At 39.1% G+C, this 13,993-nt stretch overlaps 1 protein-coding gene across 1 annotated transcript in view; it reads left to right on the forward strand.

The window, feature by feature from the left end:
- The first annotated feature begins 13,689 nt into the window (after window positions 1-13,689).
- The window catches only part of LOC119283692 (outer envelope protein 64, chloroplastic), a 10,305-nt gene continuing 10,001 nt past the window's right edge, over window positions 13,690-13,993 (forward strand). The window contains exon 1 of the mRNA XM_037563132.1: window positions 13,690-13,990. Coding sequence (XP_037419029.1) covers window positions 13,885-13,990 — 106 coding nt within the window. The 5' untranslated portion in view covers window positions 13,690-13,884. The remainder of the gene's footprint in view (window positions 13,991-13,993) is intronic.

Consider the following 13,993-nt stretch of genomic DNA (forward strand, 5'->3'; position numbering starts at 1 on the left):
TGGTGGCGGTGGCGGTGGTGGTGGTGGTGGTGGTGGTGGCGGTTCACCTACACCTCCGTCACGTCAGCCGACGCCGCCCCCCAGTCCACAACGTCCGGCGGGTGATCAGCCGCCGCCCCCCAGTCCTCGTCCGGCGGGTGATCAGACGCCGCCCCCCAATCCACCTCCGGCAAAGAAGCAGAAGCAGTCCTGGATTATTAACCCGGACTCTTATGTACCTAAGACCACAAAGGTACCGGAGCCATCACTGAAGCCTCTCCCCACAAGGCCTTGGGAACGTAGTGCCGAGGAAGTCGACGCGGCCGCGGCTGCTGATTTGGAGAAATGGAAGGCGGACTGCAAGAAGAAAAGAGAGCCCGAGCCCAAGCCAGTATTTTCTGATGAGCAAAAGAAGTGGGCTAAGTCATTTTTGAGCACACCGTCCCAAGCCGCGAAGAATCTGCCTAACGACTATGCACGTGAACTTCGCAGGCAGGCACTCATGTTCAAGGAGAACAAAGAGCGGGAGAAGGCCGAAAGTAAAAAAAGCGGGAAACAAGTTGCCCAGCTCGGGGAACAAAGTAAACAATCGATTGCCCCGCTTATAGTGGAAGCCTTCTGTCCGGATGCCCCCGAGATCATACAAGCTGCGGCAGCACAGGGATTGACTGTAACGAATGCCAGAGAACAAGCGGCCAACTTAGGTATTACTCTTCGTGAACTGTTAGGCCTTGATGAGGCGCCAGTGAAGGAGGTAGTAATTACATATGTTAAGAATGGGCCTCTCGTCGAGCCTGCGCAGGAAAAGGATCTACCTCCACAAATGAAAGGTCTGCTGAAATGGTACAAGGGTTACATAAAAAATAAAAACGCCAAAGAATATATTTATGCGGAAGTTAGACATGAGCATCACTTCAAACATTACTATGTACAAATTGAACTGAGTGAATTGTTCCAGCTTTTCAATCTGCGCGAGCTCGATAAATCTATCATCAGTTGCTACGTTCTGTAAGTGATTTATTAATTTCTACCCCATCTCGTTCATATTGCCTGCACTATATATATGTCCTAACTATATTGTTGTGTCCGCTATTATACATGCAGAATGAAGATTAAGGAATGCAGAGTAAGGAACATCCATGATGTTGGGTTCATTGACCCACACATCATTAATGGACATGTGTTGGAGCGTCACCCCGCCGACGTGGAGGCAGACCTGTGGCACTTTCTTACAAAGCAGGAACTCAAAAGTGATATTCTATTTCCTTACCATTTTGAGTGAGTGTTTCTGTCTTGAGCACATTCTCTTTTGTTTACTCCATGCATGGTATGTGGCTGGCTAATCGATGAGTTATGCATGACGTACTGTGCATGTATCGTGTCCGCAGGTTCCACTGGATTCTGCTAGTAATTAAAGTTAACACCTCAGAATGTCTCGTCCACGACTCTGTGAATATGGATCCAAAGCTTTGGGGCGGCATGAGAAGAATGCTGCAGAAGTAATTATTTTCATTCATTTGCGCTCTATATCGATCGGCCTATTTCGTTCATTTCCTAATATCAAGTAACTAATTAATAACTCTCTTGTTCATTTAATTTTCTTTGCCTCGTAGGGTTTGGAGACGGTTCGTAGATACAAAGGTCGGTGAATTCAAAAAAGAGCTAGAATTCAAAATGTTAAAGGCTAAGAATGCTGGGGATATTCAGCCACCGGAGACCAATCTATGTGGATACTATGTCAGTGAGATGATCCGGAGATACACCTCTGAGCGGGTTCCGAGTGATACCAATGCTCAGAGGAATAACCTCCGGTGGATGCTTAGTCCAGAAGCTCGCTTCCGACCACTTCAAGAGGAACTAGCTGGATGGTTCAGCAGGGAAGTCCTCCATCCTAAAGGAGAACACTATTACGAGGACGTAGAACTTTATATGCATTAAATCATGTATGGAAACTTGTTCAAAATTGTATATGGTCATCCGATGATATTGAATATATATTGTATATTCCTCTTGAATTCTTTTTGGTTCTAATTTCAAATTTATTTGAAATTGTACATTCATATGCATGTATGTAGTACCGTAGAATATATGAAACTCCTTCAAAATTAAAATAGAGCACAAAAGAAATAAAACAATACAAATTAAACAGAAAACAGGTTTAGGGGGGGGGGGGCTAAAACCCTAAACCTGCGGCGGCCTTTAGTCGCGGTTGGCCAGAAGAACCGCGACTAAAGGTCCTCCGCCCCGACGGCCACCTGGCGCCCACGTGGACGGGCCTTTAGTCGCGGTTCTTAAGCAACCGCGACTAAAGGGGGGGCCTTTAGTCGCGCCCGTTCGGTCGCGGTTGCGCAACCGCGACTAATGGCAGTTGCGAACCGCGACCAAAGGCCTTTTTTCCACCAGTGAGATATTTTGCTCGGTTCCAGATTTTCTCTCTATACTAGATCTTTCTTAGTGTGTCTGGTGATCTCTGAAAAAAATATCAGTTATGCTGTCTCTTTCATGAAATATTGGACAACTCTGCAAAGTGATGAAGATCATGTAATGCTGGAGCAAGGTCATGCTGCTCTACAAAGGACTGCTCTGGAACATCATGATCATAGGAGAAGGGAGTGAGGAGAAGTTGTTCTGTTGATCTCTGGAGATGCTAACAATGACAATGATGAAGAAGCGAGGGATGCAACACAGGAGATGAAAGAAGATTGAGACAACATGCCTACTATGCTCTTTAAGTGTAGAAGTTTGTTTCCATACTTTTGGGAACAAACTTTTTTCATCCTGGCTTTTGCTTCTGGGATGTTGCTAGATAATCTTCTTAGTAGTAATGTGTTTCAGCTTGTTTGCTGACCATCCTTAGTAGGCAACAATTGTGATGCAAGTTTAAAAAGAATATTGGATGGAGCTTTGCACCTGGATGTTGTTTTCTGTTTTGTTCCATTATCCATTGGTAGTGGAACTCGGTCCTATTCTGTAGGATCGCAAGAAAGATTGAAATTTGAAAGGTCGCATGGTTGCTATCCAGAGATGAAAACACAAGGAAATAAAATGTAAAATTTCGGGATGTTCAGCCAACAACTCTAACTCGCCATGGTTCTACGGAAAGTCTCAAGTTTCGGACGGGAGAGGATTTGTAGCACACAGGGGCAGGGCACGCAGATCTTGTGTCATCGATCTGCGCCATGATTCGGAAAATGGTTCATGTATATGGACTATTCATTGTTTCTTTTCGTGTGTAATTCATTCATGTTTTGTGGAGCAATAACATTTATCTTTAAATATCATTTCCGTCGAAGAAAGGGAAGAGATCATATGGTTTTCTTAACGATTGAAGGCATTCAATGATATCAACAAACGACTCTCAAAAAAATGATATCAACAAACGGAGTAGTATATTTGATGAAAAAAACTTAAAGATTTTGCTGAAAAAAATCGTTTTCTTGTATATTTACTTAGCATTCATGTTTCTTCCGGCACACCTCTTTAATGTCTCTAATAGTTGATGAATCTCATCATTGATGTTTATCTTGCTTCCTTTTTATTGTTGTGCTGACTGATTTTTGTCGGATAACTTTGTTGTTCAATATATTGAGTATGTGTAATATCAAATACTATGATCTGAAATCTTACAATGCAAACAAACCTGATTGCCTGCAGAGATTTTAGAGATCTCCTTTATTCGCCCATTCAAAGAGATGAGACCCGTGAATGATGAACGCGCTTGGGCCGGAGATGATCCCCTAGAAGTGGTAGTTGTCGAACCGCAGGATGTTTCATTGTAGTGACGAAGAAATATTCCAGCTTCAGAAAACATCAAACCAAAAAAGCACCAAGACACACCAGCAAAAATTCAACAAATCAGAAAAATCGGTCCTACAAGGACACAAACCTAAATTCCACAAGAACAATTGAACCGAACCTGCAGAGGAAATATAGCTCTGGCTTCTTGACGCCTCGTGGAAAAAAAGCATCACCACGTGAACACACCGCTCCACTCTAGCGCTCACTTACACAGGTTAACCTTGCCTTTTTTTCTCTTTGGTTTTTAGTCTTTTTTTCTAAAAATTGACTGTTGGATTTTTTTTAAAGTGCCCTACATGAAAGAAACATTTTTAGAATTGTAAATATTTTAAACAGATAAGTGTGTACTGTAAAAAAAGTTCGGCATGTATTAAAAATTATTCACCGTGTATTTATAAAAAGGTTCACTGTGCATAAGAAAATGTTCATTGTATATTAAAAATTGTTCAGTGTGTATATTAAAATGTTCGTGTATATTAAAAAACAGTGTGTATTGAAATATATTCACCATATATTACAAAAACCATAGAAAATGTGCAAAGAGGAAAAGCTAGAAGAAAAAATAAATATGAAACGAGAAAATAGAAAAATAAAATTAAAAACCGAAACATAAACCAACACACAGAAAACGAAAAAAACAAACAAGCAGTCAACAAGTGAAAAAGAGCCGAAGCCATTGAACAAACGCAGCGCGCAGGCTACTGAACTGGGGCGCCCCTATGTCTCGCTTTAAGCGAGACAGTGGGGGTCGCTCTCATCGTGGGGAGCCCCAGACGGGCCAGCCCAGCAGTGCGGGAGGCCACGATTTTTTTTTCTGTTTTATATTCTCGTTTTTTTATTTACTTTTGTAACTTTCTTTATACATTAAAAATATTATTTTTATACATATATATATATATTATAGCAAAAACACTGTTCAAAACACATTTGAATTTCTTTGCACAAGTAATTGAAAATATGTTGAATAAGTATTAAAAAATGTTCAACAAAAATTTGAAAAAATGTTGAACAGTATTTGAAAATGTTGAATGAGTATTATAAATATTGATAAAGTATTTGACAAACGTTCAATACGTATTAAAAATGTACAACTAGTATATGAAAAATGTTGAATAAGTACTAAAAATGTTAAAAAGTATTTTAAAAATGTTAAATAAGTATTACAGAATGTAAACAAGTATTTGAAAAATAATGATAAAAGTATATAAAAAATATTGAATAAGTAGAAATATATTGAACAAGTATTTAAAAATGGTTGAATAAGCATTTGGAAAATATTGAACATGTATACAAAAAATGTTGATCACTTATTAAAAATTTATTTTTGACATATACGAAAATGTAGAGTGAAAACAAAAACAAACATAATAAAAAACTAAAAAATGGGGAAGAAAAAATAAAAGAAAACAAAGAAGGAGAAGAAAAATGAAAAATGAAATAAAGAAATAAAGAAAGAAAGAAAATAAAGTGCAAACCTAATGAAAAAATGGAGAAAAAAAAGAAAGAAAATGATTGCCTTTGGTTGGCTGATAATTATGGTGCGTCCGCCGCCTCCGTTGCCCGCCACGTGTCCTCAGCACAAAGGCAAGTGCAGGCAGTTGTTTCAACAACAATGGTGTTGTTGCAAATCTTAGCGATGAATGACCACCATGATGCGATGCGACTTCGTTTTGTAGAAATAATCCTGCAACAAGTAGTCTGTTGCAAAAGAAATCCACAACAAAATGGCTGTTGCAAAAAAATTCTAAAAAGAAATCTACAACAAGACGTCTGTTGCAAAGAATCTGCAACAAGACGTCTATTTCAAAAATTCTGCAATATGACATCTGTTGCGAAAAAATTCGCAACAAGGCATGTGTTGCATTGATGGACGGTAATACATGGCCACTCGATGGGTCAAATCTAACGGCTCGCGGCACGGCCGATCTCTTAAAAAGATCAGTCGGCGAACAGGTAGCACACCCTAAAAAAGAAAAGAAAAGAAAATGGAAAAATGAAGAAAAAAAAGAAAAGGAAAAGAAAAAATAAAAAATAGGAAAAAAACGTGAAAATCGGGTGAAAACCAGATCTTTGCTTCAACTATGGTTGTGCCCAGCTACTTAGCAACAACCCAACGCTAGCTTAGTGCTGAAGAGCGAGGCACATCATCCTATACACCATGGTTCAATCCCCTTTTTTTTAGGGGTACCAGGTTCGATCCCCTGAGTCCTCCACCTTTTTTTTCTGATGTGAGAAGGAGATGGGTCGGCCCGATTCATGCGACAGAGCAAGATTCCTTCGGCGAGAGGAGGCTATCGTCTCGCTTAAAGCGAGTAATAGCTCTCTCGATTGAACTGGGCCGGCCCAGCGAGGATACATGCTTCAGCTCCTTTTCTCTTTTTCGTTTATATTTTCACAATCATATTTTTTTATTTTTCCTTGTATTTTGTAATACTCTAACTATATACTTCCTCCGTTCCTAAATACTTGTATTTCTAGGCATTTCAACAAGTGACTACATACGGAGCAAAATGAGTGAATCTACACTCTAAAATATGTCTACATACATCCGTATGTAGTAGTCATTTGAAATGTCTACAAAAACAAATATTTAGAAATGGAGGGAGTATTTTATAAAAAACAACTTTATATAAAAAATCAAAAAATGTTAATAATGCATTTAGAAAAATATTAAATGTGCATAGAAAAGGTGATTTCGATGTATAGAAAAGAATGTACAGTGCATATGGAGAAAAGTAGAAATAAAAAGTTTCCTATTTGTTTTTAAAAATTGTTAATCGTGCATTTGAAAAATTATTAAATCCATATAGAAAAAATGTTTCTGCTGTATACAAAAATGTACAATGTTTATGGGAAATAGTAGACACAAAAAATATAAGGTTTAAAAATGTTAATCATGTATCTGGACAATGTTAAATGTTTATATAAATATTGTTCCTGATGTTTACAACAAAACTAGAATGTGTATGGAAAAAGCAGATATAAAATTTATATTTCAAAAAAGTTAATCATGTATTTGAAAAATATTAAAAGTTTATATATATAATTTACCTGATTTATACAAAAAGTGTACAATGTTTATGTAAAAAGTCGACATCAATAAATATATGTTCTAAAAAATATTAACTATGTATTTCTAAAATTTTAAAGATGTATATGAAAAATGTTCCTGGTGTATACAAAACTGTAAAATATGTATAAAAATTGTATACATGGAAAAACATAAGTTTCAATGTTAATCACGTACTTGTAAAATATTAAATGTGTATATAAAAAATATTACTGGTGTATATAAAAAATACATAGAAAGAATACAGAAATACCAATAAAAACGAAAAATAAACACAAAGAAAGCAACAACCAGTAAAAATAAAAAAAGACACAGAAACTAAATGGAAAATGAAAGAAAAGAAAAACCAGTAAATAAAAACTGTGAAAGAAAAGAAAAAACAGTAAAATCATGGAGACGAAGGTGGCGTCCTGGTCCTTAGCTCCAACCCAAGGAAAGCTACCTATGTTATAAAAAAAAAGGAAGCTGCCTATGGCTCACGCTGGGCTGCTATATAAGAAAAGTTTCTGAAAGTCTGGATTGTTTCCCAAAAAGGACATACGGCTAATGTCTCAAAAAAAGAAGAGACATACAGCTCAGCGCAGCTCGGCCCTGTGTAAAACTCGCCCGGTCTAAACAAAGACAGGGTAGTGAAATTCTCAACAACAACAACAAAAAAGGACAGGGTCGTGCAATTTCATATAAAAATATTACTATATTGCAATGACATTACTGAAACCAATCATACGATGGAAATGGGAGTCATGAGAAAGGTACCTCCATTTTGAGGTATAGAGCTGGGCAGACTCGACACTTGACCCAAAGAACAGGTCAGGCAAAATTAGAACTATGCGTTGGCTTGGAAGGAGATTGAATTGGAAAGCATGTTTATTTCAATGCATGTGGTGCAATGAATAAAAGGACATATAACTACCATGAGGTACTAATGAAAGTTATGCCATCAAGCACGATACAAATGGTCCCGAAAGGAAACACGTACTACAAATGGATGGGTGTCTAATCGAAGCATTATCTCTTCGTACAAATCCAAACACTCCTGTACTACACTACTCTTACTACCCATGAGAGGTTCAAATGATTGTTTCTCGAACACTGATTACTACCTCTATTCTTTTACTTGCACCAATAGTTCAATAGCGTGCTCATGAAGTTGTTTATTATCATGATTAGTCTTTGAGGCAATAAAACTAGTAGGTAGTCAATTTTTTACGTACAAACGGGTTGCTGCTAGATCTTATATTGTTTATTCTTTAGATATTATTACCCCTACGACTATGTATCATACTCCCTCCAGCCAAATATGTCGGGTCTAATATGTTTTCCGAAGTTGCCTAATATATGACGTGTATGTTACAAAAGTATACCATTGAAATAGTATATGAGAGAAATTTCTATTAATATATTTCTTATACCATATATTATTAATCTTATCAATGATCAAAGATAGTCTCGAAAAATGTATTAGGCCCTATATGTTTTGATGGAGTAACAAAAACAATAACGGGGAAAGGCCAAAAGAGCAGCGTCATGGCAAATATGTCCAAGTCCGCTTGATGGATGATGGTCTACAGTCTGTTGACCTCATTGTTGGGACTAGTTTCGTTATTTGGTGGTGTTCGATGTCTTTTGCCTAGATGTTCTAATTGGGGGTACCTTTGTGTTGCCAAGGTGTCAGGGTTCACGGTTGTGAAGTGTTGGGAGCCCTCGTCGGGCAGCTTTGTGCATCTGTACTTTGGGAGTGGTCTGCATGTAGTACCTCTTGCATCGATTTCTGCCCAATTTTGGGTAATTAACTGGGTAGTTCTATTATGGTTAATTAATCAATGATGTAAATATTTTACCGCGTCCAAAAAAAAAGAACAAGAACATTGGTGTGCATAGAAGAATCCTGATATAATTTATTGAGCTTGAGCTTAGTGTCCTTAACTTTCTCCATACATAAGATAAAGGAACATTGTAGGGCTAGAACAACCACATAAATGTTATATCCATTACTAATCATGTCGTTAGATAGTCATCCATATTGGTTGAACATAGTCCGAGCTACCATCTCACCAGCTGGTTGTGCCCAGAGAACACATACTCCGGTGACTCCACATGTTACGGTGAACACTACATGCTGATCCAGTGTTTAGTATTTTGAATAAATTGTAAAAGAAACTTAAAAAACTCTAATTCAGTTAGAAACACGACCATTACAACAACTAGCTAATCGCACGTGTGTTGCCGCAGGGGCAAACATATTTTCGTGATTCAACAGAGATGTATGAGTGTTTTTTCCTATGCCCCATGTCCAGTGGCGGAGCCAGGATTCGAGTATAGGGGGGGCCGAGTACATATATTGATCTAATCTCGTTGGTAATTACTCATCGCTGCTACTAAAATTGTCGATCATTGGGGGGGGGGGGCAGGCCCCTGCTCGTCCCCCTGGCTCCGCCCCTGCCCATGTCACATCGACGTCCTAGGGTAGCATCGTGTGATGATGATAGAAAGACCCACATAAATGATACTTTCCCTAAGTTAAGGAGACCGTCGCTTGAGGTATTTAACCGCACTGTGCATGCTATAGTCAAAGGGTGACGCTATGCTTCGGTCGATAGATAACCTGAAAAGCTCGACCACGTCGAAAGCTGCAAGGTGTAGTGCCGAATAGTCATCCGATCTCTTTCCCGCTAGCTTTTGCAAAAAGGGTAGTGTTGCACTCAACACTCTACAACACGAGCTCTATTGCGCTACCCGCCGAAGTGTTTTGTTCCTTGATTTACCGTTTAGCCGAAATTTTCTTCTTCTTTGAAACAACGCATATGATGTAACTGCAATGAAATTCCCTTTTGTTGGTCCATCCATACAAAGTTTCGGTGAGACCAACGGTCGTCCGATCTCCGGATGTCAGTCACAACCTTTTTGCAACAATGATTATGTTGACTTTTGCAACATGATCTCGTTTGCACTCTGGTTCGAACCTTCTTCTAACGTTGCAACATCCCCTATGTTGCAACCATAACAAACCTTTGTTGCAAAGAAACATGGCGACCCTATAGCTCTGCTCACTGCATAGGTTGCAACTACGCGGATTTGCTCATAGCAGGATGTCGGCCGTCCATTGCAGCAAACAACTGTTGTCATGCGTCACGGTCTTCTACGACAACGCCCCTTGCAGCCTCGTACAACGCCTTGGCAGCGAGATGGATTGTACGGGGAGAGAGAGATTGAGAAAGGCAGAAGAAGGGGAATGGTTGGGAGAAGACGTTGGCGGATATTTGTAGGGATAAGATGAGGTTGTGAGGGGCACATGGTTGGCTGTAGCAAATGACAAATATGTGCGAACGACATGAAGAGACCCATGGATCGGTTGGTTGATCTAAAGCATTTCCCATAGTCAAAACTGGAAAAGACTTTTATTGTTCATAATTAACGTGATCCTTTCGTTCAACCTTACATGATATTTTTCATAAACTAATGGATGTTGTTTTTGTTTTAAGGGAATGAGTAGGACATGGAAATGAAAGTATCAATTTGGTTAAGATCATTCTAAGTTACTCTATATACGTTGGTTTTTGTTTTGTGCAACATCGGATGAGATTACGAAAAAAATCACAGAAACCGAAGGAAAGTATTGATTTGATTCAGACTGTTTCAAGTTACTCTATATACTTTGGTTTTTTTGTTTTGTGCGACGTTGATGGGGTCGTGGAGAGAAAAAAACTGGAGGAGGAGACGAGGTGAACCTACTAACTCCCCTTTAATAATGCAAATTTCAAATAGGCAAAACATGCCCCCCCCCCACACACACACATGCATGGTTTCGAATCTTCAATTTACCATTAAATCCATCCAACCAATTCCTAGGCATATTGGATGTACTAGTTGATGGTGGTAAATTAAAAGCTACATTCATAACCTACCATATAATTGACGCGGAAAGGTACACGAAAGGGATAAGTGATGTGGTGTTTCTTCCTCATCGCAATCAACACTTCTTACTCCCATTCAAGTTGCGCATGGGTATGCTCTCTTTCCTTAAGATCACCCCTATACATAAATACCATACACAAATTTTTAATCTATATGAACTCTTGTTTCCAATAAGTGTTGATTAACATTCACCAAGTTGGAGCACATTGAGTGAGAATTGACCAAAACATGAAGATTCTAGTGAACAACACCTTGCCACTACACTAAGTTGGTATCCATAAAGCTATCCAGGATATAGCAACTCGTCCATTTATCACATCCAAGGTTTCATCGAAACCTAATATTCAATAGTTGGTCGATCATAACGTATGCCACACAGGCGTGTCCCGACTACACAATGCTATACACAGATGGGTATTGTTGACTTAGAGGTGTGTCTCCTAGCCATGAATCTTCTCAGAAATGTGTATAGTGTCAGCCCCGACAATGAATGAACCACTGCTACAAAACTACTCTTTAACCCTCATCGGGCCTTTTCCAAATAGAAAATTTGGTGGGTCTTATGTTCATTTGTGATAGAGTGTTGGAGCAGTGGTAGTTATTTTGTAGCAGTTGTTGCCACACTCCATCTCTAAGCGCTCGAATGTCACACTATTGAAGCACTTAGGATTGGTTGGAAGACCCCCCCCCATCCTACATAATGCCACCATCCACTTATTCGAGGATGGAAATCCCATCATCAACCATGTGTGGATTGGTAGCAACAGCTGGCTCATCCTCCTTGTCCCTTGCAATGAGAATGGCAGGCATATCAACGATGACACTGAAGAGTATCAGAGGTGTGAGATACCCTCTAGTCAAATCATTTATAGTCTGGAAATACTGGCCAATTTTATCAGTAACTTTGATGCTGACATTTTCTACTTTTTTTTGCAATGAGTTACACCTTTGTAGTATAAACCTTTTCATGTAGATAGTTGTTGGAGAAAGACAATTTCACTTTCTGACATGCCTTCTCAAAATGACCTTGAAAATCACCATGCGTTAGCTTCTTCTTGCGAAGCTCATGATATCACCTGTTGTGGTTCCATGCTCTATCAAACCAGATCAATAATTCACCCTGTTCTAAGAATATAAATTATTCATGCCATCTCAAGTTAAACGTTCAAGCGGTAAAAAAAATGAGTTACACGTAACATAGATGCATCATTGGATTTGTATAGAACATTCTTTCTCAATGGTACAACCTTTGGTTAATGTAATTTATATTTGATTAGAGTAACCATTACCTCATCTTAAAATTTTGAAATATTTGTACGTTGTATAATCTAGTACGCCAAACCACATGTGATATCTGCATAGCATAGCATAGACAAGTGTTGTATTTGGCACTGTGACACGATGGTGCTCCATATGTTAAAAGAGATTATTTTTTCCTCCAAAATTTCTGGAAATTCCTTCTTTTTACATATATATCTTATCTACTCCCTCTGTATTAGTTTACAAGTCTTACAAGTGTACCTAGGTTGTTAATTTGATCAACTTAATAAGAGACATACATTACAAAAAAAATATCATTGGAAACTATAGATATTCTATTTTTAATGATATAATTTTTATGTTAAACAATTTATTTTATACTCTATAAGTTAAATTGACGACCTAGATACACGTGCAAGCCTTGTAAACTGAGATGGAGGGAGTACTTACATGTAAACTTCCATTAAATAATACATCAATTTGTATGTAACACAAAATAAAGACAATTTTGTGGCTTAAAAAGAAGAGGAAAATGATACCCTATTTTGATTTTCATATTTGTAATTTTTGTGCACAACAAGTACAAAACAATGTATGGTGAAAACTGGTACACTCATGCCACACATATACAGTACATGTGCAAATTATTGTTCGGAATGAGGTCTGAAAATAGTGTCTTGAAAATTTTCAACAATGGCTGCACGTAAACTAGGCTCCGTTTGACTTTTCAAGCATAGAATAGGGGGCTCGTGTAAATAATATCTTGCATTCAGTGATGGAGGCGCCCCACATTTGTGCACATATGTGTTTGTTTTTCAATTTATCTCTTGGATTTTAGAAAAAGACATGTATTTGGTCTATGTTATCAAAAGTTTGACTCATTTGCCCCCTCCCCAATCCTTGGTTCTCCCAGCTCCGCAATTGCTTGCATTGCAAAGGTACCGCTAGTTAACATATACTCCCTCCGTCCGAAAATACTTGTCATCAAAATGAACAAAAAAGGATGTATCTAGAACTAAAATACATCTCCTTTTATTTATTTTGATGACAAATATTTCCGGATGAAGGGAGTACTTTTCTTTTTAGAAATACATGTATTACCCATATAGCAAGGCTACATTTGGTCCGCCAAAGTGTGATGGCCTTAGCCGGTACTGGCCCTAACCAAATGGCTATGTGACCTCGAGCCTTCCCATAACCTGCCATTAAAGGCTCACAGAGTTTTGACTTCAAAACACATGAGCAATACGCTTTCAATCAAAAGGTAAAGATCAATACATATTTTCTTCATCAGGCTAAAACCACTTAGAGTGACTTATAGTTTTTCAATAGTTGTAGTCGCGCTAGGTGGTCTACGAAATTGGATGTAATTTCTGCCACTTCTGGTGTTCTTTGTACTGCCATAACAATTGATGAATAGAACGGAAGTTTTCCTGCAAAAAAAAGTTTAAGGATAAATTAAAATGTTTAATATTTGAAATTCAAGCAAGAAAACAAACTAGCTTTTCAAATTTCACCAAAAAACACCGCTCCCATCACCTAGGTTTTCTCTTCGGCAGATGTTCAGGTTAAAGCAAAGCGTGGCGTGAAGTATTCAAACTGGTACATCTCTGTTCGAAGCAAGTTCGCCCTCTCGTATCGCCCCTGGTATATAGCTCCGCGAAGCCAGCAGCGGCACCCACGGATCCCCACGGCGCCTGTTATCCATCCACCACGCAGAGCCTTCTCCTTCCGGGCCTCGCCGTCTTCCTCTTCCCCACCGCCCTCGCCTCAAAAACCCCGCCCCCTAAAAACCCTAGCCCTCGAATTCGCCACCCCCGGCCGGCCCGCCCGGAGCGCACGGGCCCCTCCTCCCCCCGCGCATGGCGTCCTCGACGGCTGCCAACCTCTGGGTGCTGCTCGGCCTCGGCATCGCCGGCGTCCTTCTGGCGGCGAAGCGGCTCAAGCGCCCCGCCCGCCCGGACCACGGCG

The sequence above is a fragment of the Triticum dicoccoides genome, chromosome 4A, assembly GCF_002162155.2.
Source record: "Triticum dicoccoides isolate Atlit2015 ecotype Zavitan chromosome 4A, WEW_v2.0, whole genome shotgun sequence".
NCBI classification, from domain to species: domain Eukaryota; kingdom Viridiplantae; phylum Streptophyta; class Magnoliopsida; order Poales; family Poaceae; genus Triticum; species Triticum dicoccoides.